Source organism: Mytilus edulis, chromosome 11 (genome assembly GCF_963676685.1).
Source record: "Mytilus edulis chromosome 11, xbMytEdul2.2, whole genome shotgun sequence".
Classification (NCBI taxonomy): Eukaryota; Metazoa; Mollusca; class Bivalvia; order Mytilida; family Mytilidae; genus Mytilus; species Mytilus edulis.
The window spans coordinates 75,933,289-75,961,216 of NC_092354.1; the positions used below are offsets into that span (position 1 = coordinate 75,933,289).

The following is a 27,928-nucleotide window of genomic DNA, read 5'->3' on the forward strand; positions in this document are numbered from 1 at the left end:
ATATATATTGAGAAAACCATGCTTATTTCATACTTGCAAACATTTTTAAATTAAGAAAATGGAATCTATAGTGTACAGGTTAAAATATCATAAAGAAGAAATTTTAGACATGGTGGTCTGCCACCAACCGTGTATAATATGCATTTTAGACGACACGAGTAAAACTGAAGTTTTAACCATGCTATCTTGCTTAGATAGATTGGAAGATTATGATATAGACTTGGCTTCATTATATCATACTTTGGTGCATTCAACTCCGAAACAGGGGTTAATGTTTCTGTATTATACTAGAAGTGATATTTTAGTGTGGTTATTTGAATTAATCCAAGCAATGAGGGAGAAAAAGGATGGCGTAGGCAGGAAGATATTGGAGATGGTACTACTCACCATACAAGAAAGGTAACATTCAATTTTGTTTAAATTTTAAACAACTTCTACAAAGACAACCTTTGCACTGGTCGTTTTATACGATCAGATCTTCTTAACCTCTGAGGTGGGATAGGTTGATTAACATTTTGATTAACATTTTGAATAACATTTTGTTGATTATTTTGTCCGTCTTGGTTATTGTGCTGAGGTTGTGGTTGATTATTTTGTCTGTTCCCGTTAATGCCACGACCTATAGCTGGTATACGCCTTACAAGTTGGTTTAATTGAATGACAAATTCATTTTCTGGAAACAGTTGATGTTATATAAGCAGAGTCAGCAAAATCATATACTGAAAGTAACCTGTAAGAATCAATATATTTGAAATTCAGAATAATGACTTCCACATGACTTAGAAAATGTTAGAATGCATATTCAAAAAATTAATTTCTAAAAATTAATCTATCTTAATGGCTTCAGGTACTTCAAAATGTATGTCAGATGAAAGTTCGAACAGGTTGGTTTTCTTTGATGAATTGCGGGCTCTGGCTTTAAAGCATCTGTAACAGCAGAAAATCAGGGCGATAGCAATGACTGGAAAAAAAAACAAGGGGAAAAATGAGTTATTTCCTGTTAATCATGAAGTTTGTTAGAAACCTTAAAAGGTGGATTGCTATCATTTAATATGATCATTTATGTATGTAATACTTGTATTTTAATATCAGGATATGGTGTGGAACTAGTGTTTTTTAAAAACAAATTGGTATACCAAATAAATGTTTGCTTGGCATTTTCACACATTTCTATGATCACACTATGTAATTTTAAAAATATTTACCAATAATCAAGCTTACAGTTGAATACAACCATGCCAATCTTTCATCATCCAAGCCTAAGGATTGATTATCAGTCTGAAAATGGAAACAGAAATGCATTGTAAAGAATTTTACAATTTAAAAAAAGAAATATATTTTATAATTGTAGGGAGAAGGTGAACAGAACAATTCAGCTATCACAGATTCATTTTGATGAGGAAGATATTCTGGATAGTCAAAGTACCTCATCACGATCAAATTCTCCTATATTGAATCCACCACCGTCATATTCAGAGCTAGTAACAGAAGTACATGTAGATCAAGTAACAGATGTAAATGAGCAAACAGAAGAAGGTATTTAAGGTACGCATATTTGCTTAATTACTTACATAAGTATACGTAGCAGTCTTGTCTGCTGCCTTTGAAGAAGACACCTGTGCTTCCGATACCTGTAAGAAAAAAGTATTTACACTGTTTTGTTGAAGAAAAAATTATTTGCTACGTAAAATGATCAGCATAAAAAAGCTGAATTTTAAACAACATTTCTATCACACTTTCAGTTTATTTGAGGGTTGCTACATGTATCTTATTACTGGTAACTATATATCCATGATTGTGAATATTAACATTCCTTTGTGTGTGTGTGTGTCTATACACATAATATAGTTCTAAGATTTAAATTGTACTTACTGTAAAGGTCATTGTTTCTGTCATGGTTTCCATGGTTTGAGTGGCAGTTTGAATCATGGTTAATTTGTCTGCCGTAGATGTTATGGAGGATACATCATGATCAGTTGCCTGTAAGGATAAATAAAATGTTTTCTAGTTAAATATTTGAACTGATGAAGATGTATAAAATATATTAAAAAAAAATACTAAGGCATGCACTAGAGATAATACACACCTACACATTTAAGACAATTTGTGCAACAGGCTAAAGATTGAGGATTATCCTCTATTAAATTCTACAAATACATTTAACAATTTTTCTTTCTTATACAAATTGTTTTTGGTATTAAAATTTATTTGTGAAGATTTTTTATTCAGTAATTAATTGCTATAACTTTTTTTCAGATATGGAAACCATTTGACTGTTCGAGCTCTAGGAAGGACAATGGAAAAATAGTGCCAATTATAAACATTCAAAATTTAAGAAAACTATCAAATACATATATAATACCAATTGATGTATCATTTTGAGAGAAAAATTTAGATTAAAGAGTAAATATTTTCTTGTTTTTTAATTGAAATCAATGTGATGCAATGTAGTCAGTAAATGTTTTTTTCAGTGTGAACAGAAAACAACACAAACAAGTTCAGATTGAACAGAAAACATACAAGAACAGTTTTTAAACAGAAATTTTAGGTCAAAATTTTTCTATTGCAAACCAATTTATTGATTTTAAACACAAGAAGCCGTGGTATGATTGCTAATGAAACAACTTTCCAGACATAATGTTGTTGATGTAAGCAATTATACAGTTATAGGTCACAGTATGGGACTTCAACACAGAGCATAATAATTTGACTCACACTGCAAAGTATAAAAGCTTTACGACTCCAAAAGACCAGTTAAAATTCAAATGACAGAAAACCAACGATCAGTTCACTAACGTTAGAGACTCTTGACTTGGGACATGCATGGATAGTAAAGCTTTAAAACATCCCTTAGCTAACAAATACCCGTTCATAAATATAGAAAAAGAAAAGAAATTATTTGAACATTCTTTTTTGGAGGGAACACGCTTTCGTTCGGGTGTACGCACAATTTGTTTATGTGAGGAGACATACTTACACATTCCTGTCCGTTAACAGTTATAAGAATTCCTCTGTTGGTAGTAAAAATGTTTGAACACAGTTCCATAACCCCTCGTCGAATTTCCAGTTTTCTGATTGGTGTTTGAATTAAAACAAAAGTTTGTATATTGATCATATCAAAGCTTATGGTTGCATCACCAGACTCAGAGTGCCCCTGATCCTTGAAAATGTATGTCCCCTCTCCTCGGAAAGAACATACATACCCTATGAACTTAAAGTTTAAGTCAAATTCCTTTTCACATACTTCCGTTATATCGTATCGAACTGCACAAGCACTTTGGAAATATATGATTAATAAGCACAGAAAATATGAGACAGCCATTTTTTCAGACATTGTCATATGGTTAAAATCCGCGGGAAATCTTGACCTCTCTAGGGGCTTTGATGAATCTATTAAAATCTAGGTTCCGAATGGTATTTTAACTATAGAGTTGTCTACCATGTAAGATTAGCCACAACTCAATTGACAGGATTATTTAGCCCCCCCCCCCTCTATATTTCGTTGAACACAAACGAGTTTGGTTGTTGCATAAAATGACAGTTTTTTTTTATCTGTTCATTATATGGAATGAGTTTGTTTGTCACACTATGTTATTTGTTGTGTTAGTCAATCGTTTGTGTTTAGAGAGAGACAACTCGTGATATATGACTATATCCTATGATGAAATTTATAAAACAATAAATGACTTTCAATGGCTAAGGTAGTTTTTGTTAAATGTTCTGTTATCCCACGTGGTTTTTCTGTTCGTTTTATATCAACATAGTGCGATTTCGATAATTTTTAATCTTTTCATATGTTTTGTGTATGATTTTCTTTTTCTGCGCAAATTGACATTGTGTTATCCAGTAAATGAGGGATTAATAGAATAAAGAATGGAAACGGGGAATGTGTCAAAGAGACAAATTGATTTGGAAATAAGTCTAAATGAAAAGAAATGTTTGGTAAGCATAGTATAAATAGATGTGTTTATGTAATCCAAGTTATGTCAATTTAATGACAATATCCCACGCGAAAATACCTGACCTCATTTCATCAGTTCATATCGTGAGAATTTTGAGAAAAATCTTTTTGAATTGTTTGCTTATGCAATATTTTTTACATTAAATGAATCATCAGTTTTCCCTTTTGTATAATGAAGAAATCGTAACTATTATAAAGTTAGTGTACCTTAACAAAGTACTAAGTAACCGTGCTTTTACTTCTTCGTATTTCCTTCCAATTTAGGAACACCTAGTAAAAAGTTACCAATTTGTTTTCACTTGTAGTGGGGGTGGGGCCTTCAGTTTAAAATATATACATCTTGCAGATAATGTAGATTTGCTCCATACATTTGTAGCATGTGTTTGCATGCAATAATTCTGGATATGACTACTGTTATTGATGGTTAATTAACACTCATACTAGTCACCATAAAGCTTCGAACAAATACAATTTTTTTTTTCATATACATTGTACCAGTTGTAGTGTCTGTACAAGCTAAACATATAAAATGTTACGAAAAACTTGGAAGTGGACACAAACTTTCACATTTTCCCTCATTCCATACTCTTTTTAAAATATCACATTCAGAAGCATGTTAAAAGTTGTAATAAATTTATTATTCATGTTTTTAGAAATCCCAGTCAGTGCAGAGTAGTACAAGTCATGATCATGAATTTTTTTTTATGTACATATACTTTTTTCTTTTGCAAATGTTTACATGTTATTTTAGGGTTATCATTACCTGCAAAAATGGCGACTTGTTTCATAATACTCGTTTGCTGCACATTGTTTATAAGCGTATGTTACATGACAGAGGTGGAGATAAAATGTCCAACAAAAAGGATCTGTGGCTCTGTGTGGTCGCCTCAAGAAGGGGACATATGTCCTCTCAACAGATGCCCCAATTTGGGTGTTTGCAAGGATGGACAAAGATGTAGTCCTGATTGTAGACAAACTCATCAACCGCATTAAAATTGAAAGTGGATTCTGTCCCAAGGTGAAAAACGGACACCGTGATTTGGATATTCTTGACGTGACATTTTCACTTCAGCGAAATCTTTAGAATGATCATTATGCAATTCAATTGAGTGTATATTAATAGGTCACAGTCGAGTAAACAAACAACTGGTACGTATTGGAAACGTTGTTTTGCGGATACATTTTCTGTCTAACGTTAAACGAAGGGCGAAAATTGTTGTAACAATCCTAATTTTACCCTACTTTTGTTGTAAATCAAATACAATTATGTAATTAATATTCGAAACTTGAATATTTAGTTGCTATTTGTTTTTGTGTTCTTATTGGATAAACCTGATCTTATTATATTTTGTCATTATTTTTCTTTCTTTATTGATACACTTATTTAGCAATGACAATGCAACAATCACTTTTTTCAATTTCCATGGAAACACTTTATCGGACGAGTAGAACAATCCTCAGAAGTCATTACAGATTTCTAGGTAACATTTCCTACTTTGATTTTAAGGCAATTTGTAGATTATTGCAATGAACAATTTATAATATGTTCTACGTTTTAGATAAAAAAAATTTGTTGGAGAAGAGTGATTGATCAGCGTACCATCGATTTTAACAACATATATTCTTCATGTCTTTTACATATTGCAAAAACATTGTGGGTATTTACGAGAACAGGAAATGTTACCATACTTACAACATTTACATGTATTAGTAGGGGTCCTTTAAAAGAGAAATGTGACATTTTATTATATGCAAAGCTGTACTGAGAACATGTAGAAACTAGCAAATTTCATATATAAGAACCGATATGTTAATAGGCTTAGGCCTAGAGTAAAAAGACCTTATTAGTACAGACCTGTTACGGTCCTTATGTAATCATGATCCAAATAGTTATCAAAAGTACCAGGATTATAACCAAAAACTGTTTTCGAACCAAACAAATCACACTCCTGTCGTCAATACACCTTATCGCTATTTAGTCCATTCCTGGAAAAACAGTCATTTATACAACTTCCTGTTTAGGTCACACGGGCCGAAAATGGGGGTCATCAGCAGTGAGCTGAGGGAGGAAAAACTTTAGAAAGTGATCATCAAGAAACTTTGATATAGTATGATTCACAATTAGTGTACAATTAAGGTATGTCCAGGATATATTAGTGTACTAAAAAAGTACTATATTTTAAAAGTAATTTTCCAATACCACAGACTTTTTGTACAGAAAAAGTACCTATGCAAAAGTAGCAGTGTATGTTGCAGGAAATTCCCGGTTACAGACGCCACAACATTTTGCTGCGTTATATCCAAGTTTAACTACAACCGCAACTGCCACAACAGCTATCGCTACTGCTGCGTCGAGTGTCTCAACAACCACACAATCAGTTACAACAACAACAACGTCAGGAACAGGAGCAGGACCAGGAGCAACAACAGGACAAACAACATTACCATCAACAAATTCTTCAGAGTTACCAGATATGGATCTATTTAAACTTTCGCCACATCAAGTATGGAACAAATTAATAAACAATCATGATGACATAGATTATTTAGATGCGATTAATTATTTAGTTTCCTACGTGTTTGACCCCTTTTCTTATTCAACTCTACAGTCATCCTGTTTAAATACTCTTCTTAACAATCCAGAAATAGAAATTCCACATAATGATTTACCCCCTTTTATTAGTTTATATATCGATTATTTTGAAAGATTGCAAAAATCCTATCAGAGACAAGTCAGAAACTATTTGCGTTAAATAGAAAATTTACATTTACCATTTATTTATCATTTAATAAAATTTTAATTTCCACAATTTTGCCAAAGATGACCCATTCAAGTTAGACTTCCTTCTTATATTATCAGATAATCCCCAAATCGCCTAACTTAGATTCAAGTGCGCGTATAAACGCGAAAAACTTGTATTAGCTCATAGCCAAAGGTTAATTGTAATGTATTTATAAAATATATAAGAATTTTAATGAAAAAGGACCCACTTCTTCTGTCCATTGAGGACAATTAAGTATCGTGGGAAAATCGTTAACGTAAATAAAAGTTTACTGCATTTTAATGATATTTACAATACGACGTGTATAATCTCAGAATAATCATTAGAATCAGCATCTTAAGGTACATCTGTAAATAGTTAAAGGCCTTTAGATCATTAGATATATGATATTCATTTTTATATATACCAATATTTAAATTGTACTATATATATGTTTTATTATTCATTGTGTATTTTATGATTCTTGAAAAAAAAAAAAAAAAAAAAAGTGTTTTTATTGAGTGTTTTTCTTTGTGTTTGTATATTTTGATTGGTGGAACAATCTCTTTTTCAAAGGGAGATCGATTATTGTAATAGAAAAATGTAGTTTATTTTATTTCATATGGTTTATTAGTTAATGTATGCGGGTTCTACTTTGTAAACTATTTTACATAGAATTATTGTTTAAATGTTCTATACATATTTCAAGCGTTGAATATTTCAAATATGTCAAACAAGCATTTTTATAAACTATTCAATTTGTCTGGACAATGAGACTGCAGCAGTTACCAAATTATATATATGTCTAGTAAAGTTATAAAGAGCATCTTAAAAGTTCGGACAACGGTCAAGCGACGTCTGCAACTTTATTTGTGTATTATACATGTTGTCGATAACTCATAAATCATACATTCTTGTGTTTGTTACTTGCTAGGACATTCAGAACTTAGTATATAAACGTATCAAGCCGCTATGAAATCAATAGCAAGTTTCTTGATATTCTAGGTGAGTCTCTTGTTTTTGAAAATAATTTAAATTTAAAACTATTTTTCTTTTAATTTTATTTTGGAAAAAAATAAATAAAGTTTCTAAGTAACTAATATTTTAATTCAGAGGTTTATTTAAACAGTAATCTTTATTGTTATTAGTTAATAGGAAATCTGAATTGTTGTACTATTTCATCATTGTTTTAACTTACTTTGACTTCAAAATGTGTACTTTGAAATTATATTGTATTTATCTTAATGTTTTCTTTATTAAATTAATAGCGAGTTTCTTGATATTCTAGTTTGGTTTTCTTTCTCGTTGCTGATTCCGGCCTCCTACCGTGAGCCTCCCCCTAGATTGTGCCATAGCGCTTTACAATTGTTGGGACACCAAAACACCACAAAACATCAACACAATATAGACATTGAAAGAAAAAACTTATGTGAACAATTTTGTTGTAAATATGTTTAAACATTTAGAGAAAATCCAATACCACAACAAAGATCGAAGGTTATTGAAATAACGGACTCAGAATCGGATTTCGAATGAGAATACTATTCATGTCATTTTTAAACCTATTTCAAGTATGAATTAACCATTTAATTAGTTTAAAAGTACGACAAAAGAACAAAGCTTTGCATGAACTTTTTAGTTTTATTCTAAATTTTCGGATTTCTAATGAGGATTTTTTTTATATATTTGATATTTATTTATTTATAGATAAGTAGAACATGTCAATCCTCAAAAGTCATTAGAGATTTCTTCAGAAACTTATAAATATGACCACATTATAGATATATATTTTTTGAAATAATTTTCCCGTTCATAGTACATGTTCGTTCTCTAGAATAAGTAATGGCTAGTATTTTCAAGACCAAAAAGATTTTGTTGTTTCCATTTTATGAATTAGCTAGAAAGTGGATATGTGACTTAATCTGTAAATGTTATCACATTAAATATAGATCAAAATATATACAAATACAAATCAAATATTTTATTGACACAAACACAATTACAATATTTGGCAAATTATTTTGTTTAAATTTTAGATATTATTTTTTTTGAAGAAGAGCTGATTGATCAGCGTAACATCGATTTGCCGTCACAAAAAGACAGAAGGTTATCGAAATAACAAATTCTGAATCGGATTTTTAATGAGGATTTTTTTTTATATATTTGATATTTATTGATTTATAGATAAGTAGAACATGTCAATCCTCAGAAGTTATTAGAGATTTCTTGTGAACATTTCCAAATTTGATTTTAAAACAATTTCTAGATTATTGCTATGAACAATTTATACTATGTTCTAGCTACGATAATCTTTTTGTTGGAGTAGAGTTGATTAATCAGCGTAACATCGATTTTAATAACATATATTCTTCATATCTATCAAGTATTGTAAAACATTGCGGGTATTTACGAGAACAGGACATATTATCGTACTTACAACATTTAGATGTATTAGTATTTAGAGATTTTAGGGGGTGCTATAAAAGAGAAATGTGGCATTCTCTTATATGCAAAGCTGTACTGAGAACATGTAGAAACTCACTTATCTCCATATATGAGAACCGCTATGTTATTAGGCTTAGGCCTAAAGTAAATAGACCTTGTTAGTACAGACCTTTTATAGTCCTTCTATAAACATGATCCAAAATCTGTTTTCGAACCTAACAAATCACACTCATGTCGTCAATACGATCAGATCTGCTGTATTTCATGTCTTGACATAAATATTCCTTTTTAACGAATGTACCATGTGGAATTACTGCTTTAATGAATTATCTAAGAAATATCAATTTAAATATACTGCCAGCTTACTTCATACATTTTGAATGGCCACGTATTCGTTCAAACGTTGCCTTTTGTCACAGAGCCCTTTGTTTAAATGTCAACTTACATTTCCTTTGTTAGTGACGTCACACAGGTAATGGAAAAAAATTGTCATTTCATGTCGCTGTCTAGTATATGTAACAAAGAGACAATATACAAATATTTTTATATTATAAAAAGAAATATAATAGAATTAATGAAGACAAGTACTACATTTAGATACTTGCAAACAACTGCACTTTTAGTAACAGTATTTCAATTAATGTCGTCAAACCATTATGGTTAACATCACGTTGTTAAACTTGTACCGTAACCATGCAAGTTTTTTGTAAATCATACATTTTCTTTGTTCTTGACGTCACATAGGTAAATGAAAAAAAAATATGTCATTTCATGTCCCTGTCAAATGATATCAAACAGATCGATTTCCGAAAAGAACGAACATTTAATTTTAGTAACGATCAGTTAATGCATACATAACTCGGTGAAGATCTGATATCTGATCTTAACTTATGTTCACAAAGCAAAAAAGGCAAACAATCACATGGTTTAACATGTACCACAAACGTGCAAGTATTTTTCATTTACAGGTAATTAAAAAAAACTTTGACGTTAACAGTACCGGTATCTCATTTGAGCTTCAATGGTGTATACAAAAATAAGTAGCTCAATAAATAGCTAAAACAAAACAACTACTCCATTTGTTTTACTTCTTTTCAACACTGGATTAGGCACACAGTTATATGAAAAATATATGTCGGTGAAAGTATTTGTATCTGGATTCTTCGTGGGATTAAGTTCAGGCGAGTCCTGGAAATTGTCTAAAATGCAGGTTGCTAGTCCTACAACATATGACTTCGCATCCTTATTCAATTTTTAACGTTTTAATACTGATATTTTCATTTTCGCATCACTTGGCGTTCATCGTCCTGCGTCAGTCGTCCGTAAGCGTTTATCAAAATCTTCTCCCCTTGAACTATTGGGCCAAATTTAACCAAACTTGGCCACAATAATCCTTGGGGTATCTAGTTTTTTTAAAAATGTGTCCGGTGACCTGGCCATCCAAACAAGATGGCCGCCATGACTAAAAATAGAACACAGGGTTAAAATGTATGGTAATTTGGGTAAGAGTTCCATATGGCACCCCCAACCAGAAAGTTGAAAAAATATATTTAATTGATATATATTTAGTGTACAATAATAATACATTTATTTTACAAGTCATTTATTAAGATTTATGGAAAATGGGGGTGTCAAACAAAAATAGGGGGATGTCACTTCTTGAAACTAGTATATGTGACATACATTTTAATATAAAAGAAAGTGAAACATTTATTATGTACAATTATTTCATTCTTATTGTACAATAACTAATTTCAAATCAACAAAGGGGATATACTTTGCACATGTCCTGAATGAAACTGTCAAATAGTCAACTTTTATTTGTGTATAGTGTTCTCCACATATATTCCATCAAATGTTTATCAAAAACTTTTGATCTTGTATCTGTTGTTGGCAATTGTCGTTTGATACACCACCATCTATTCTCAATAAGAGAGGGACGAAAGACACCAAAGGGACAGTCAAACTCGTAAATCTAAAACAAACTGACAACGCCATGGCTCAATAAGGTTAGTGCATGCACCACTAGTCGGATCATGACAAAGATCCTGGTTTTTCATATCCAAATGAGTCATCGAGTACTCCAACAACTGCAAAGGAAAAGGACAAAGTTCCTCGTAACAATCATAGTCGACCTTAAATCGCAGTTAACAAAACCGAAGTTAAATCAGAAAGAAATCAAGTCAGTAAAACATGTCCACTGCATAACACGAATCATAGTCTCAACAACTGTCGAGGATTCAAAGAAAAATCTTTTGAGGACCGCAAGAAGTTCTTGCGTGAACATAACATTTGTTTTAAAAGCTGTAATTCAGATCAACATAAGTCCAAGGACTGTAAAGAAAAAGTTCCCTGTGAAGTTTGTGGAAGCGAATCGCATGCATAAGCAATGCACCTTGGGTTTACAGAACATAAATCCAGAGTCAATCAAGGTGAGGAGAAGAACATACCAGAGCAGGACGCAGTAACAAAATGTATTAATCATTAATATAGGCTGATCAACCTTTTACTTTTCTTTTCACGCATAAATTTTCTACAACATATAAATAACAAACTCTGCTATTAGGAATAAACAATACTGCCAACTGGAATTAATAAATTGATGAATTGTGTAAGTATTTTTTTTTTTTGTGTATTCATATCTATGATGGTGGTAGTAGATGAAAATTCTGTCTCAGTATACATGGTATACAAAGAAATTCTTAATGTTTTTATATTATCAACAATACTTTTAGTTGATATTGTATCAATATTTCTCTAATTCTTTGTCAATTTATCCCTTTCTGCACCCATTGTATAAAAAAATTAATCAACATGTGATTCTTCATTGGTTAAAATCCGATTATGACATCAAATTTACTTGCTTTCCTCTGAATTTCCTATTGTGACGGCATGAAAAAAGGCAACCATGTCTGATGGCGTCACATCGAAAGAACACATGTTTTTACAGATAATTCGAAAAGACAGAATAAGTTTGCCTGCGTATTGTTTGGAAATCATTAGAGAAACAGATTCCATCACCAAATATTGTGTAATACGATATTTATCCACTCTCAACAGTTAAATTTTAAATATTTAAAACGCTCAGCAAGCCTCGCGTTTTAAATTTGAAAATTTAACTGTCTCAAGTGGATATATATCGTATCACACTCGATGCAGTGATAGAATCTATATATATCGATAATGATCTTAAAAACATATCAGTAATATTTTCTGTAATCTTACTGACTGTTTTAACATACTACCTTGTGTCATCTCTGTTGTAACTGGAAGCAGAGTTGTTCAAGGGCCAGTGCTTGTCATTGGGGGTAGAGGTGTTGTTAAAACAGTGCTTGTAATTGAGGGCGTTTCTGTTGTTGGCTGTTCGGTCTGTGTTGTACATTTTGTTGTACTAGGAGTCATTGATATACCCTATGGAAAATGAAACAGTTTTTTTCATAAGTTTGCCAATATATAAATTCTCACACAAAAAAAGGAGCGTTTATTACACATGATATGGTAAACATTTCATCCATAACAATAATATACAGTATAATTATACTAACTACATGTACAACTCGTACATATACATTGCATCCCAAAATTTACAATGTATCAATTCACACTTAAAATAATTATAGATCATTTGTTTACATAGATCCGATCGATTGACAAAAGGTGTCATTGATCTCGATAATTTTATATAGGTTAGTTAATTATTAATTAGTAGCATGTACATTTTTGACACAATTCATTGACCAGATATAAGTGCATTAGCTAAATGTTTTTGGAAGAAAAGCTGAAACTTTGTACTCATTCTTTCAAAAAACAGAGGATCAAATGTAGCATTAGCAACACTGGAACAGCTATTCCTTTCTTTGTGAATACAACCAAGTCTGCTTTGTGGATATATACCCATATGTCCTTGAATTTGATGTTAATATTCGCATTTGTCAGTTACTTGAATTTCACCACTAGAATCTAGCACACACCCCTTTTTAATGGCAACTTCCTTAGGATTCAAGTTTTTCTCAGCAAACGGACATTAAACTTCCACTAGATTCTCTCCATGACATTTACATGAGAACAGGCAGTCGACAGAACATCCAACATAAGGCAACCTTGTGTAGATACGAAGTCCCTTCTTCTCTAACATGCAGCCTTTATGTTTATGTCTGTTTACACGTATGTAAAGGTCCAGTGCAGCTTTCTCTTTCCTCTTCCCCAATTCAAGAGATGTTACTTCAGAATGAGATAAATCATATTCCTCTATTAGACTTTTCATTAACGAAAGAGGACATTTCAAATTGTCAACAGCTCTACAGACTTTATAAAAAATTTTGACGCAGTTATTCTACTTTTCCTCAACTTACACCAAGTATCATTATCTGACTGATCTACAGTACATCCTTCAATGTGCAACACTTCATCTCGTTTTATCAGAATAGTTGACAGTTTATGGAGTAGCTGCTCACATCATCGACCAACTTTCACATCTATCACATGGTATGAAATCAGCCTCTTCATCCATTTCTGGTGGGTCTTCCAACAAATCTAATGCCTGAAGTTTTGGTGATATCTTGAAAAAGAAAAGATGAAAATAATAAGTTATGCAACTGCAAATGCACCATGGCAATTCACTTTATACATATATATAAGTGCAGTTCGTGTAGACTTGCCTATTTTAAAGATTGTATGGTCATAAAAGTATTGTCTGTAACGCAGATACTGTTAATTTTTCCAGCTGTATAGAAATTATTGTAATATTTTTTTTAAATTGTTACTGAAATATGTGTGTGCCTGTCCAAATCAGGATCCTTTGCCCTTTGCTTGTTTTGTATTGTTTTTTTTTCCATACATTTTGGAGATAAGTATGACATCCAATATCACTAAACTAGTATATATTATTGTTTAGGGGCCTGCTAGCGAAAGATGTCTGTCAGTACGGCATTTTCTCAATGCATTGAAGACCCATTGGTGTCCTTGGGTTGTTATTTGCTTTTTGATCAGGTTGTTTTCTCTTTGAGGGCAGATAGATCTTGATCTGATAAACATTTTAACCCCATGTCAGATTTCCTCTAAATGCTTTGGTTTTTGAGTTATAAGCCAAAAACTGCATTTTACCCCCATGTTCTATTTTTAGCCGTGGCAGCCATCTTGGTTGGTTGGCCGGGTCACTGCACACGTTTTTTAAACTAGATACCCAAATGATGAGTGTGACCAAGTTTGGTTCAATTTGACCCAGTTGTTTCAGAGTAGAAGATTTTTGTAAAAGCCAACGACGACGGACGACACCGGACGCCAAGTGATGGTAAAAACTCACTTGGCCCTTTTGGCCAGGTGAGCTAAAAAATGAGGTTGTTGTTCATGGGATAGGGGAAATATACGTTAATCAAATCGAGAAATAATGTAATACATGTATACAAAAAATGATTTATTGAATTTCTAATGCTTTTTTTTATGACAAGATTTCCAAGAGTTACAATAAAGTTAATTTGTTCTTTAGTTGTCTTTACTTTAACTTCATAAACCAATCTTTTCAAACGGGTTAATCTGCCTTGTACCAAATCAATATATCGGGATTAACCCCGTATATGGATATACGCAAATGTTCTCTTTTCGGAATTATGTCCGACTAGAACTCACTTTAATGTTGAAATTATAAATATTTCGTCCTGAATAGCTTGTTTCTCCTTAATATTTCCAATAAATTTTGAGAATCAAATCAGTAAAGTAAAGCTTAAATTAGCTATAAAATATATATGTATCTTGCTTTTATATTAAATAAAATAAATTTCCTCTGTACCTTTTCTTTTTGTGAATATCTGTATATTTTTTTTTCTGTATGTCCTTTCCTCTTTGACTATCGAATCCCCGAACCCCGAATAAGCCAAACGCTCTCGTTTTTATATGACGATGCTATGTAGCTATAGCAATTGCTAAAATTTAGCTATCCCTATGGTGTCCCCATAGTTACAGCTAAGAGTGGCACGAAATTCGCCGTCTCTTAGGTAACGATTAGAATCTCGTATGTTCATCCCAACAACATGTTACTTCTTTGAACTATCAATATTATTAAGCTTCCGTTAAATAAACCTCAAATAAATTTTATTTCCTTGAAAACTATTACCAAATGTAAATCAGGATAAATTTACCCATATCGAGCCTCCGAGAGTTCCCTTCTATTTTCATCAAAGTACGCACATGCTCGAAGACACCTGTCAAATACAAATCCTCTATGTAATTTTGTACATCAGGAGTTTGTAAACATTGACCGATAAGACAACATTTTGAAACAACAATGAAATGTTGGCATGATAAAAGGTAAGACCAGAAGAAGTCCAAATGACGTATAAACTCTGAAACAGCTGTCATGTGCCTCAACGGAAGAAATACTCTAAATGTCTTGACGTGACATTTTCACTTCAGCGAAATCTTTAGAATGATCATTATGCAATTCAATTGAGTGTATATTAATAGGTCACAGTCGAGTAAACAAACAACTGGTACGTATTGGAAACGTTGTTTTGCGGATACATTTTCTGTCTAACGTTAAACGAAGGGCGAAAATTGTTGTAACAATCCTAATTTTACCCTACTTTTGTTGTAAATCAAATACAATTATGTAATTAATATTCGAAACTTGAATATTTAGTTGCTATTTGTTTTTGTGTTCTTATTGGATAAACCTGATCTTATTATATTTTGTCATTATTTTTCTTTCTTTATTGATACACTTATTTAGCAATGACAATGCAACAATCACTTTTTTCAATTTCCATGGAAACACTTTATCGGACGAGTAGAACAATCCTCAGAAGTCATTACAGATTTCTAGGTAACATTTCCTACTTTGATTTTAAGGCAATTTGTAGATTATTGCAATGAACAATTTATAATATGTTCTACGTTTTAGATAAAAAAAATTTGTTGGAGAAGAGTGATTGATCAGCGTACCATCGATTTTAACAACATATATTCTTCATGTCTTTTACATATTGCAAAAACATTGTGGGTATTTACGAGAACAGGAAATGTTACCATACTTACAACATTTACATGTATTAGTAGGGGTCCTTTAAAAGAGAAATGTGACATTTTATTATATGCAAAGCTGTACTGAGAACATGTAGAAACTAGCAAATTTCATATATAAGAACCGATATGTTAATAGGCTTAGGCCTAGAGTAAAAAGACCTTATTAGTACAGACCTGTTACGGTCCTTATGTAATCATGATCCAAATAGTTATCAAAAGTACCAGGATTATAACCAAAAACTGTTTTCGAACCAAACAAATCACACTCCTGTCGTCAATACACCTTATCGCTATTTAGTCCATTCCTGGAAAAACAGTCATTTATACAACTTCCTGTTTAGGTCACACGGGCCGAAAATGGGGGTCATCAGCAGTGAGCTGAGGGAGGAAAAACTTTAGAAAGTGATCATCAAGAAACTTTGATATAGTATGATTCACAATTAGTGTACAATTAAGGTATGTCCAGGATATATTAGTGTACTAAAAAAGTACTATATTTTAAAAGTAATTTTCCAATACCACAGACTTTTTGTACAGAAAAAGTACCTATGCAAAAGTAGCAGTGTATGTTGCAGGAAATTCCCGGTTACAGACGCCACAACATTTTGCTGCGTTATATCCAAGTTTAACTACAACCGCAACTGCCACAACAGCTATCGCTACTGCTGCGTCGAGTGTCTCAACAACCACACAATCAGTTACAACAACAACAACGTCAGGAACAGGAGCAGGACCAGGAGCAACAACAGGACAAACAACATTACCATCAACAAATTCTTCAGAGTTACCAGATATGGATCTATTTAAACTTTCGCCACATCAAGTATGGAACAAATTAATAAACAATCATGATGACATAGATTATTTAGATGCGATTAATTATTTAGTTTCCTACGTGTTTGACCCCTTTTCTTATTCAACTCTACAGTCATCCTGTTTAAATACTCTTCTTAACAATCCAGAAATAGAAATTCCACATAATGATTTACCCCCTTTTATTAGTTTATATATCGATTATTTTGAAAGATTGCAAAAATCCTATCAGAGACAAGTCAGAAACTATTTGCGTTAAATAGAAAATTTACATTTACCATTTATTTATCATTTAATAAAATTTTAATTTCCACAATTTTGCCAAAGATGACCCATTCAAGTTAGACTTCCTTCTTATATTATCAGATAATCCCCAAATCGCCTAACTTAGATTCAAGTGCGCGTATAAACGCGAAAAACTTGTATTAGCTCATAGCCAAAGGTTAATTGTAATGTATTTATAAAATATATAAGAATTTCAATGAAAAAGGACCCACTTCTTCTGTCCATTGAGGACAATTAAGTATCGTGGGAAAATCGTTAACGTAAATAAAAGTTTACTGCATTTTAATGATATTTACAATACGACGTGTATAATCTCAGAATAATCATTAGAATCAGCATCTTAAGGTACATCTGTAAATAGTTAAAGGCCTTTAGATCATTAGATATATGATATTCATTTTTATATATACCAATATTTAAATTGTACTATATATATGTTTTATTATTCATTGTGTATTTTATGATTCTTGAAAAAAAAAAAAAAAAAAAAGTGTTTTTATTGAGTGTTTTTCTTTGTGTTTGTATATTTTGATTGGTGGAACAATCTCTTTTTCAAAGGGAGATCGATTATTGTAATAGAAAAATGTAGTTTATTTTATTTCATATGGTTTATTAGTTAATGTATGCGGGTTCTACTTTGTAAACTATTTTACATAGAATTATTGTTTAAATGTTCTATACATATTTCAAGCGTTGAATATTTCAAATATGTCAAACAAGCATTTTTATAAACTATTCAATTTGTCTGGACAATGAGACTGCAGCAGTTACCAAATTATATATATGTCTAGTAAAGTTATAAAGAGCATCTTAAAAGTTCGGACAACGGTCAAGCGACGTCTGCAACTTTATTTGTGTATTATACATGTTGTCGATAACTCATAAATCATACATTCTTGTGTTTGTTACTTGCTAGGACATTCAGAACTTAGTATATAAACGTATCAAGCCGCTATGAAATCAATAGCAAGTTTCTTGATATTCTAGGTGAGTCTCTTGTTTTTGAAAATAATTTAAATTTAAAACTATTTTTCTTTTAATTTTATTTTGGAAAAAAATAAATAAAGTTTCTAAGTAACTAATATTTTAATTCAGAGGTTTATTTAAACAGTAATCTTTATTGTTATTAGTTAATAGGAAATCTGAATTGTTGTACTATTTCATCATTGTTTTAACTTACTTTGACTTCAAAATGTGTACTTTGAAATTATATTGTATTTATCTTAATGTTTTCTTTATTAAATTAATAGCGAGTTTCTTGATATTCTAGTTTGGTTTTCTTTCTCGTTGCTGATTCCGGCCTCCTACCGTGAGCCTCCCCCTAGATTGTGCCATAGCGCTTTACAATTGTTGGGACACCAAAACACCACAAAACATCAACACAATATAGACATTGAAAGAAAAAACTTATGTGAACAATTTTGTTGTAAATATGTTTAAACATTTAGAGAAAATCCAATACCACAACAAAGATCGAAGGTTATTGAAATAACGGACTCAGAATCGGATTTCGAATGAGAATACTATTCATGTCATTTTTAAACCTATTTCAAGTATGAATTAACCATTTAATTAGTTTAAAAGTACGACAAAAGAACAAAGCTTTGCATGAACTTTTTAGTTTTATTCTAAATTTTCGGATTTCTAATGAGGATTTTTTTTATATATTTGATATTTATTTATTTATAGATAAGTAGAACATGTCAATCCTCAAAAGTCATTAGAGATTTCTTCAGAAACTTATAAATATGACCACATTATAGATATATATTTTTTGAAATAATTTTCACGTTCATAATACATGTTCGTTCTCTAGAATAAGTAATGGCTAGTATTTTCAAGACCAAAAAGATTTTGTTGTTTCCATTTTATGAATTAGCTAGAAAGTGGATATGTGACTTAATCTGTAAATGTTATCACATTAAATATAGATCAAAATATATACAAATACAAATCAAATATTTTATTGACACAAACACAATTACAATATTTGGCAAATTATTTTGTTTAAATTTTAGATATTATTTTTTTTGAAGAAGAGCTGATTGATCAGCGTAACATCGATTTGCCGTCACAAAAAGACAGAAGGTTATCGAAATAACAAATTCTGAATCGGATTTTTAATGAGGATTTTTTTTTATATATTTGATATTTATTGATTTATAGATAAGTAGAACATGTCAATCCTCAGAAGTTATTAGAGATTTCTTGTGAACATTTCCAAATTTGATTTTAAAACAATTTCTAGATTATTGCTATGAACAATTTATACTATGTTCTAGCTACGATAATCTTTTTGTTGGAGTAGAGTTGATTAATCAGCGTAACATCGATTTTAATAACATATATTCTTCATATCTATCAAGTATTGTAAAACATTGCGGGTATTTACGAGAACAGGACATATTATCGTACTTACAACATTTAGATGTATTAGTATTTAGAGATTTTAGGGGGTGCTATAAAAGAGAAATGTGGCATTCTCTTATATGCAAAGCTGTACTGAGAACATGTAGAAACTCACTTATCTCCATATATGAGAACCGCTATGTTATTAGGCTTAGGCCTAAAGTAAATAGACCTTGTTAGTACAGACCTTTTATAGTCCTTCTATAAACATGATCCAAAATCTGTTTTCGAACCTAACAAATCACACTCTTGTCGTCAATACGATCAGATCTGCTGTATTTCATGTCTTGACATAAATATTCCTTTTTAACGAATGTACCATGTGGAATTACTGCTTTAATGAATTATCTAAGAAATATCAATTTAAATATACTGCCAGCTTACTTCATACATTTTGAATGGCCACGTATTCGTTCAAACGTTGCCTTTTGTCACAGAGCCCTTTGTTTAAATGTCAACTTACATTTCCTTTGTTAGTGACGTCACACAGGTAATGGAAAAAAATTGTCATTTCATGTCGCTGTCTAGTATATGTAACAAAGAGACAATATACAAATATTTTTATATTATAAAAAGAAATATAATAGAATTAATGAAGACAAGTACTACATTTAGATACTTGCAAACAACTGCACTTTTAGTAACAGTATTTCAATTAATGTCGTCAAACCATTATGGTTAACATCACGTTGTTAAACTTGTACCGTAACCATGCAAGTTTTTTGTAAATCATACATTTTCTTTGTTCTTGACGTCACATAGGTAAATGAAAAAAAAATATGTCATTTCATGTCCCTGTCAAATGATATCAAACAGATCGATTTCCGAAAAGAACGAACATTTAATTTTAGTAACGATCAGTTAATGCATACATAACTCGGTGAAGATCTGATATCTGATCTTAACTTATGTTCACAAAGCAAAAAAGGCAAACAATCACATGGTTTAACATGTACCACAAACGTGCAAGTATTTTTCATTTACAGGTAATTAAAAAAAACTTTGACGTTAACAGTACCGGTATCTCATTTGAGCTTCAATGGTGTATACAAAAATAAGTAGCTCAATAAATAGCTAAAACAAAACAACTACTCCATTTGTTTTACTTCTTTTCAACACTGGATTAGGCACACAGTTATATGAAAAATATATGTCGGTGAAAGTATTTGTATCTGGATTCTTCGTGGGATTAAGTTCAGGCGAGTCCTGGAAATTGTCTAAAATGCAGGTTGCTAGTCCTACAACATATGACTTCGCATCCTTATTCAATTTTTAACGTTTTAATACTGATATTTTCATTTTCGCATCACTTGGCGTTCATCGTCCTGCGTCAGTCGTCCGTAAGCGTTTATCAAAATCTTCTCCCCTTGAACTATTGGGCCAAATTTAACCAAACTTGGCCACAATAATCCTTGGGGTATCTAGTTTTTTTAAAAATGTGTCCGGTGACCTGGCCATCCAAACAAGATGGCCGCCATGACTAAAAATAGAACACAGGGTTAAAATGTATGGTAATTTGGGTAAGAGTTCCATATGGCACCCCCAACCAGAAAGTTGAAAAAATATATTTAATTGATATATATTTAGTGTACAATAATAATACATTTATTTTACAAGTCATTTATTAAGATTTATGGAAAATGGGGGTGTCAAACAAAAATAGGGGGATGTCACTTCTTGAAACTAGTATATGTGACATACATTTTAATATAAAAGAAAGTGAAACATTTATTATGTACAATTATTTCATTCTTATTGTACAATAACTAATTTCAAATCAACAAAGGGGATATACTTTGCACATGTCCTGAATGAAACTGTCAAATAGTCAACTTTTATTTGTGTATAGTGTTCTCCACATATATTCCATCAAATGTTTATCAAAAACTTTTGATCTTGTATCTGTTGTTGGCAATTGTCGTTTGATACACCACCATCTATTCTCAATAAGAGAGGGACGAAAGACACCAAAGGGACAGTCAAACTCGTAAATCTAAAACAAACTGACAACGCCATGGCTCAATAAGGTTAGTGCATGCACCACTAGTCGGATCATGACAAAGATCCTGGTTTTTCATATCCAAATGAGTCATCGAGTACTCCAACAACTGCAAAGGAAAAGGACAAAGTTCCTCGTAACAATCATAGTCGACCTTAAATCGCAGTTAACAAAACCGAAGTTAAATCAGAAAGAAATCAAGTCAGTAAAACATGTCCACTGCATAACACGAATCATAGTCTCAACAACTGTCGAGGATTCAAAGAAAAATCTTTTGAGGACCGCAAGAAGTTCTTGCGTGAACATAACATTTGTTTTAAAAGCTGTAATTCAGATCAACATAAGTCCAAGGACTGTAAAGAAAAAGTTCCCTGTGAAGTTTGTGGAAGCGAATCGCATGCATAAGCAATGCACCTTGGGTTTACAGAACATAAATCCAGAGTCAATCAAGGTGAGGAGAAGAACATACCAGAGCAGGACGCAGTAACAAAATGTATTAATCATTAATATAGGCTGATCAACCTTTTACTTTTCTTTTCACGCATAAATTTTCTACAACATATAAATAACAAACTCTGCTATTAGGAATAAACAATACTGCCAACTGGAATTAATAAATTGATGAATTGTGTAAGTATTTTTTTTTTTGTGTATTCATATCTATGATGGTGGTAGTAGATGAAAATTCTGTCTCAGTATACATGGTATACAAAGAAATTCTTAATGTTTTTATATTATCAACAATACTTTTAGTTGATATTGTATCAATATTTCTCTAATTCTTTGTCAATTTATCCCTTTCTGCACCCATTGTATAAAAAAATTAATCAACATGTGATTCTTCATTGGTTAAAATCCGATTATGACATCAAATTTACTTGCTTTCCTCTGAATTTCCTATTGTGACGGCATGAAAAAAGGCAACCATGTCTGATGGCGTCACATCGAAAGAACACATGTTTTTACAGATAATTCGAAAAGACAGAATAAGTTTGCCTGCGTATTGTTTGGAAATCATTAGAGAAACAGATTCCATCACCAAATATTGTGTAATACGATATTTATCCACTCTCAACAGTTAAATTTTAAATATTTAAAACGCTCAGCAAGCCTCGCGTTTTAAATTTGAAAATTTAACTGTCTCAAGTGGATATATATCGTATCACACTCGATGCAGTGATAGAATCTATATATATCGATAATGATCTTAAAAACATATCAGTAATATTTTCTGTAATCTTACTGACTGTTTTAACATACTACCTTGTGTCATCTCTGTTGTAACTGGAAGCAGAGTTGTTCAAGGGCCAGTGCTTGTCATTGGGGGTAGAGGTGTTGTTAAAACAGTGCTTGTAATTGAGGGCGTTTCTGTTGTTGGCTGTTCGGTCTGTGTTGTACATTTTGTTGTACTAGGAGTCATTGATATACCCTATGGAAAATGAAACAGTTTTTTTCATAAGTTTGCCAATATATAAATTCTCACACAAAAAAAGGAGCGTTTATTACACATGATATGGTAAACATTTCATCCATAACAATAATATACAGTATAATTATACTAACTACATGTACAACTCGTACATATACATTGCATCCCAAAATTTACAATGTATCAATTCACACTTAAAATAATTATAGATCATTTGTTTACATAGATCCGATCGATTGACAAAAGGTGTCATTGATCTCGATAATTTTATATAGGTTAGTTAATTATTAATTAGTAGCATGTACATTTTTGACACAATTCATTGACCAGATATAAGTGCATTAGCTAAATGTTTTTGGAAGAAAAGCTGAAACTTTGTACTCATTCTTTCAAAAAACAGAGGATCAAATGTAGCATTAGCAACACTGGAACAGCTATTCCTTTCTTTGTGAATACAACCAAGTCTGCTTTGTGGATATATACCCATATGTCCTTGAATTTGATGTTAATATTCGCATTTGTCAGTTACTTGAATTTCACCACTAGAATCTAGCACACACCCCTTTTTAATGGCAACTTCCTTAGGATTCAAGTTTTTCTCAGCAAACGGACATTAAACTTCCACTAGATTCTCTCCATGACATTTACATGAGAACAGGCAGTCGACAGAACATCCAACATAAGGCAACCTTGTGTAGATACGAAGTCCCTTCTTCTCTAACATGCAGCCTTTATGTTTATGTCTGTTTACACGTATGTAAAGGTCCAGTGCAGCTTTCTCTTTCCTCTTCCCCAATTCAAGAGATGTTACTTCAGAATGAGATAAATCATATTCCTCTATTAGACTTTTCATTAACGAAAGAGGACATTTCAAATTGTCAACAGCTCTACAGACTTTATAAAAAATTTTGACGCAGTTATTCTACTTTTCCTCAACTTACACCAAGTATCATTATCTGACTGATCTACAGTACATCCTTCAATGTGCAACACTTCATCTCGTTTTATCAGAATAGTTGACAGTTTATGGAGTAGCTGCTCACATCATCGACCAACTTTCACATCTATCACATGGTATGAAATCAGCCTCTTCATCCATTTCTGGTGGGTCTTCCAACAAATCTAATGCCTGAAGTTTTGGTGATATCTTGAAAAAGAAAAGATGAAAATAATAAGTTATGCAACTGCAAATGCACCATGGCAATTCACTTTATACATATATATAAGTGCAGTTCGTGTAGACTTGCCTATTTTAAAGATTGTATGGTCATAAAAGTATTGTCTGTAACGCAGATACTGTTAATTTTTCCAGCTGTATAGAAATTATTGTAATATTTTTTTTAAATTGTTACTGAAATATGTGTGTGCCTGTCCAAATCAGGATCCTTTGCCCTTTGCTTGTTTTGTATTGTTTTTTTTTCCATACATTTTGGAGATAAGTATGACATCCAATATCACTAAACTAGTATATATTATTGTTTAGGGGCCTGCTAGCGAAAGATGTCTGTCAGTACGGCATTTTCTCAATGCATTGAAGACCCATTGGTGTCCTTGGGTTGTTATTTGCTTTTTGATCAGGTTGTTTTCTCTTTGAGGGCAGATAGATCTTGATCTGATAAACATTTTAACCCCATGTCAGATTTCCTCTAAATGCTTTGGTTTTTGAGTTATAAGCCAAAAACTGCATTTTACCCCCATGTTCTATTTTTAGCCGTGGCAGCCATCTTGGTTGGTTGGCCGGGTCACTGCACACGTTTTTTAAACTAGATACCCAAATGATGAGTGTGACCAAGTTTGGTTCAATTTGACCCAGTTGTTTCAGAGTAGAAGATTTTTGTAAAAGCCAACGACGACGGACGACACCGGACGCCAAGTGATGGTAAAAACTCACTTGGCCCTTTTGGCCAGGTGAGCTAAAAAATGAGGTTGTTGTTCATGGGATAGGGGAAATATACGTTAATCAAATCGAGAAATAATGTAATACATGTATACAAAAAATGATTTATTGAATTTCTAATGCTTTTTTTTATGACAAGATTTCCAAGAGTTACAATAAAGTTAATTTGTTCTTTAGTTGTCTTTACTTTAACTTCATAAACCAATCTTTTCAAACGGGTTAATCTGCCTTGTACCAAATCAATATATCGGGATTAACCCCGTATATGGATATACGCAAATGTTCTCTTTTCGGAATTATGTCCGACTAGAACTCACTTTAATGTTGAAATTATAAATATTTCGTCCTGAATAGCTTGTTTCTCCTTAATATTTCCAATAAATTTTGAGAATCAAATCAGTAAAGTAAAGCTTAAATTAGCTATAAAATATATATGTATCTTGCTTTTATATTAAATAAAATAAATTTCCTCTGTACCTTTTCTTTTTGTGAATATCTGTATATTTTTTTTTCTGTATGTCCTTTCCTCTTTGACTATCGAATCCCCGAACCCCGAATAAGCCAAACGCTCTCGTTTTTATATGACGATGCTATGTAGCTATAGCAATTGCTAAAATTTAGCTATCCCTATGGTGTCCCCATAGTTACAGCTAAGAGTGGCACGAAATTCGCCGTCTCTTAGGTAACGATTAGAATCTCGTATGTTCATCCCAACAACATGTTACTTCTTTGAACTATCAATATTATTAAGCTTCCGTTAAATAAACCTCAAATAAATTTTATTTCCTTGAAAACTATTACCAAATGTAAATCAGGATAAATTTACCCATATCGAGCCTCCGAGAGTTCCCTTCTATTTTCATCAAAGTACGCACATGCTCGAAGACACCTGTCAAATACAAATCCTCTATGTAATTTTGTACATCAGGAGTTTGTAAACATTGACCGATAAGACAACATTTTGAAACAACAATGAAATGTTGGCATGATAAAAGGTAAGACCAGAAGAAGTCCAAATGACGTATAAACTCTGAAACAGCTGTCATGTGCCTCAACGGAAGAAATACTCTAAAACCAGACGTTCCACGTCGTACACAAAATTGTATGTTGACTCCTCCACATGTGCTTAATTTCACCAATCTCATATACCAAATATGTATATGTAAATGAACTATACCATTAACTGTAACATATGTTACCTTGGTATAAGTAATGTGCAAATTTAATAACTTACACAACATCTTGTAATAACAAGAGGCTCTCAAGAGCCTGAATCGCTCACCTGAATTTTTTTGGTTTAATCTCTCATCAATGATTATTTGGGCTTTTCAATTTATTTAAATGTTCTTTGAATCGTCCTATTTTCTTCAAAAGTAAAAAAAAATCATTTTCTTCTATGTTCTATTTTAGCCATAGGAGCTATGTTTCTTGACATACAAGGAAATGAAATATAATATTTATACTAGATACTCTGAAACTCATTTAGCCTAAGTTTGGCTGAAATTGATACAGCAGTTTCAAAGGAGAAGATTTTTTAAAGTAAGTCAACATGATGAACAAATTGTGAAAAAAGTCTTTAAAGGGCAATAACTCCTTAAGAGGTCAATGGTCAATTGACAATTTTGGTCAAATTGACTTATTTGTAGATCTTACTTTACTTAACAGTTTTGCTATAACAGTTTATCTGTATCTATAATAATATTCAAGATAATGACCAAAAACTGCAAAATTTCCTTAAAATTACCAATTAAGTGGCAGCAACCCAACAATGGGTTGTTTGATTCATCTGCAAATTTCAGGGCTGATAGATACTGACCTAATGAACATTTTTATCCCATCTCAGATTTGCTCTAAATGCTTTCATTTTTGAGATATAAGCCAAAAACTGCATTTGACCCCTATGTTCTATTTTAAGTAACGGCGGCCATGTTTTTTTAATGGATCAAAAATCGAAGCACACACTTTGTGCAGGATAATCTAAGGAACAATCATGCTAAGTTTCATCCAAATCCGTTCAGTAGTTTCAGAGGAGAAGATTTTTTAAAGTTAGCAAATATGATGAACAAATTGGGAAAAATGGTCATTAAAGGACAATAACCCCTTAAGGGGTCAATTGACAATTTTGGTCATGTTAACTTATTTGTAGATCTCACTTTGCTGATCATTTTTGCTGTTTACAGTTTATCTATAATAATATTCAAGATAATGACAAAAAACTGCAAAATTTCCTAAAAATTACCAATTAAGTGGCAGGAACCCAACAATGGTTTGTTTGATTCATCTGAAAATTTCAGGGCTGATAGATCTTGAGCTAATAAACATTTTTACTCCATGTCAGATTTGCTCTAAATGCTTTGGTTTTTGAGATACAAGCCAAAAACTGCATTTGACCCCTATGTTTTATTTTAGTAACGGCGGCCATGTTTTTTGACGGATCAAAAATCGAAGCACACACTTTGTGCAGGATACTCTAAGGAACAATCATATTAAGTTTCATCCAAATCCATTCAGTAGTTTCAGAGGAGAAGATGTTTGAAAAATTGTTAACGACGACGACGACGACGGACGCCAAGTGATAAGAAAAGCTCACATGGCCTTTTAGGCCAGGTGAGCTAAAAAGGGGGGTCAGTTTGTAGATCATTAAAATATCCTCTGTTTTAAGTGAGGTCCTCCGAACCTCAAATTTAAATAAAGGCATACAACATTAAGACTGTTGACCTCATTTATGTTATATATATATATATATGATGCAAAAATGTCACTGTTCATAAAACAACTTGTCACAATTGAAGTCAAATCCCTGACAACTGTTTGATCATCTATTTATATGGATGATATCTTCTGTCCCTATAATCTCGGTATTCTCTGCTGTCTCTATAATTATCCCTATTTTCTCTATTGTCTTTATCTA

At 32.0% G+C, this 27,928-nt stretch overlaps 1 protein-coding gene and 1 long non-coding RNA gene across 2 annotated transcripts; one reads left to right on the forward strand and one right to left on the reverse strand.

Moving 5' to 3' along the window:
• Positions 1–814: 814 nt before the first annotated feature.
• On the reverse strand, positions 815–2,265 carry LOC139496303 (uncharacterized). The gene is made up of 4 exons (XR_011657595.1): positions 1,873–2,265; positions 1,572–1,631; positions 1,222–1,278; positions 815–961 (listed from the first exon to the last, which is right to left on the reverse strand). It is a non-coding gene; the product is annotated as an uncharacterized lncRNA (long non-coding RNA).
• Positions 2,266–3,873: 1,608 nt separating this feature from the next.
• On the forward strand, positions 3,874–19,029 carry LOC139494600 (spore coat protein SP96-like). The gene is made up of 5 exons (XM_071282760.1): positions 3,874–3,942; positions 4,615–4,633; positions 6,167–6,465; positions 16,778–17,008; positions 18,973–19,029. The coding sequence occupies exons 1-5, from the start codon at positions 3,874–3,876 to the stop codon at positions 19,027–19,029; spliced, it is 675 nt and encodes a 224-aa protein (XP_071138861.1).
• Positions 19,030–27,928: the final 8,899 nt, after the last annotated feature.

Excerpts from the sequence above, each read along its gene's own strand:
- LOC139494600 (XM_071282760.1), top strand. The coding sequence starts at position 3,874 with ATGGAAACGGGGAATGTGTCAAAGAGACAAATTGATTTGGAAATAAGT. Across the intron at positions 6,466-16,777 it reads TTAAACTTTCGCCACATCAA|ACGCCACAACATTTTGCTGC; the intron begins GTATGGAACAAA and ends TCCCGGTTACAG. Across the intron at positions 17,009-18,972 it reads TTAAACTTTCGCCACATCAA|ATAAGTAGAACATGTCAATC; the intron begins GTATGGAACAAA and ends ATTTATTTATAG.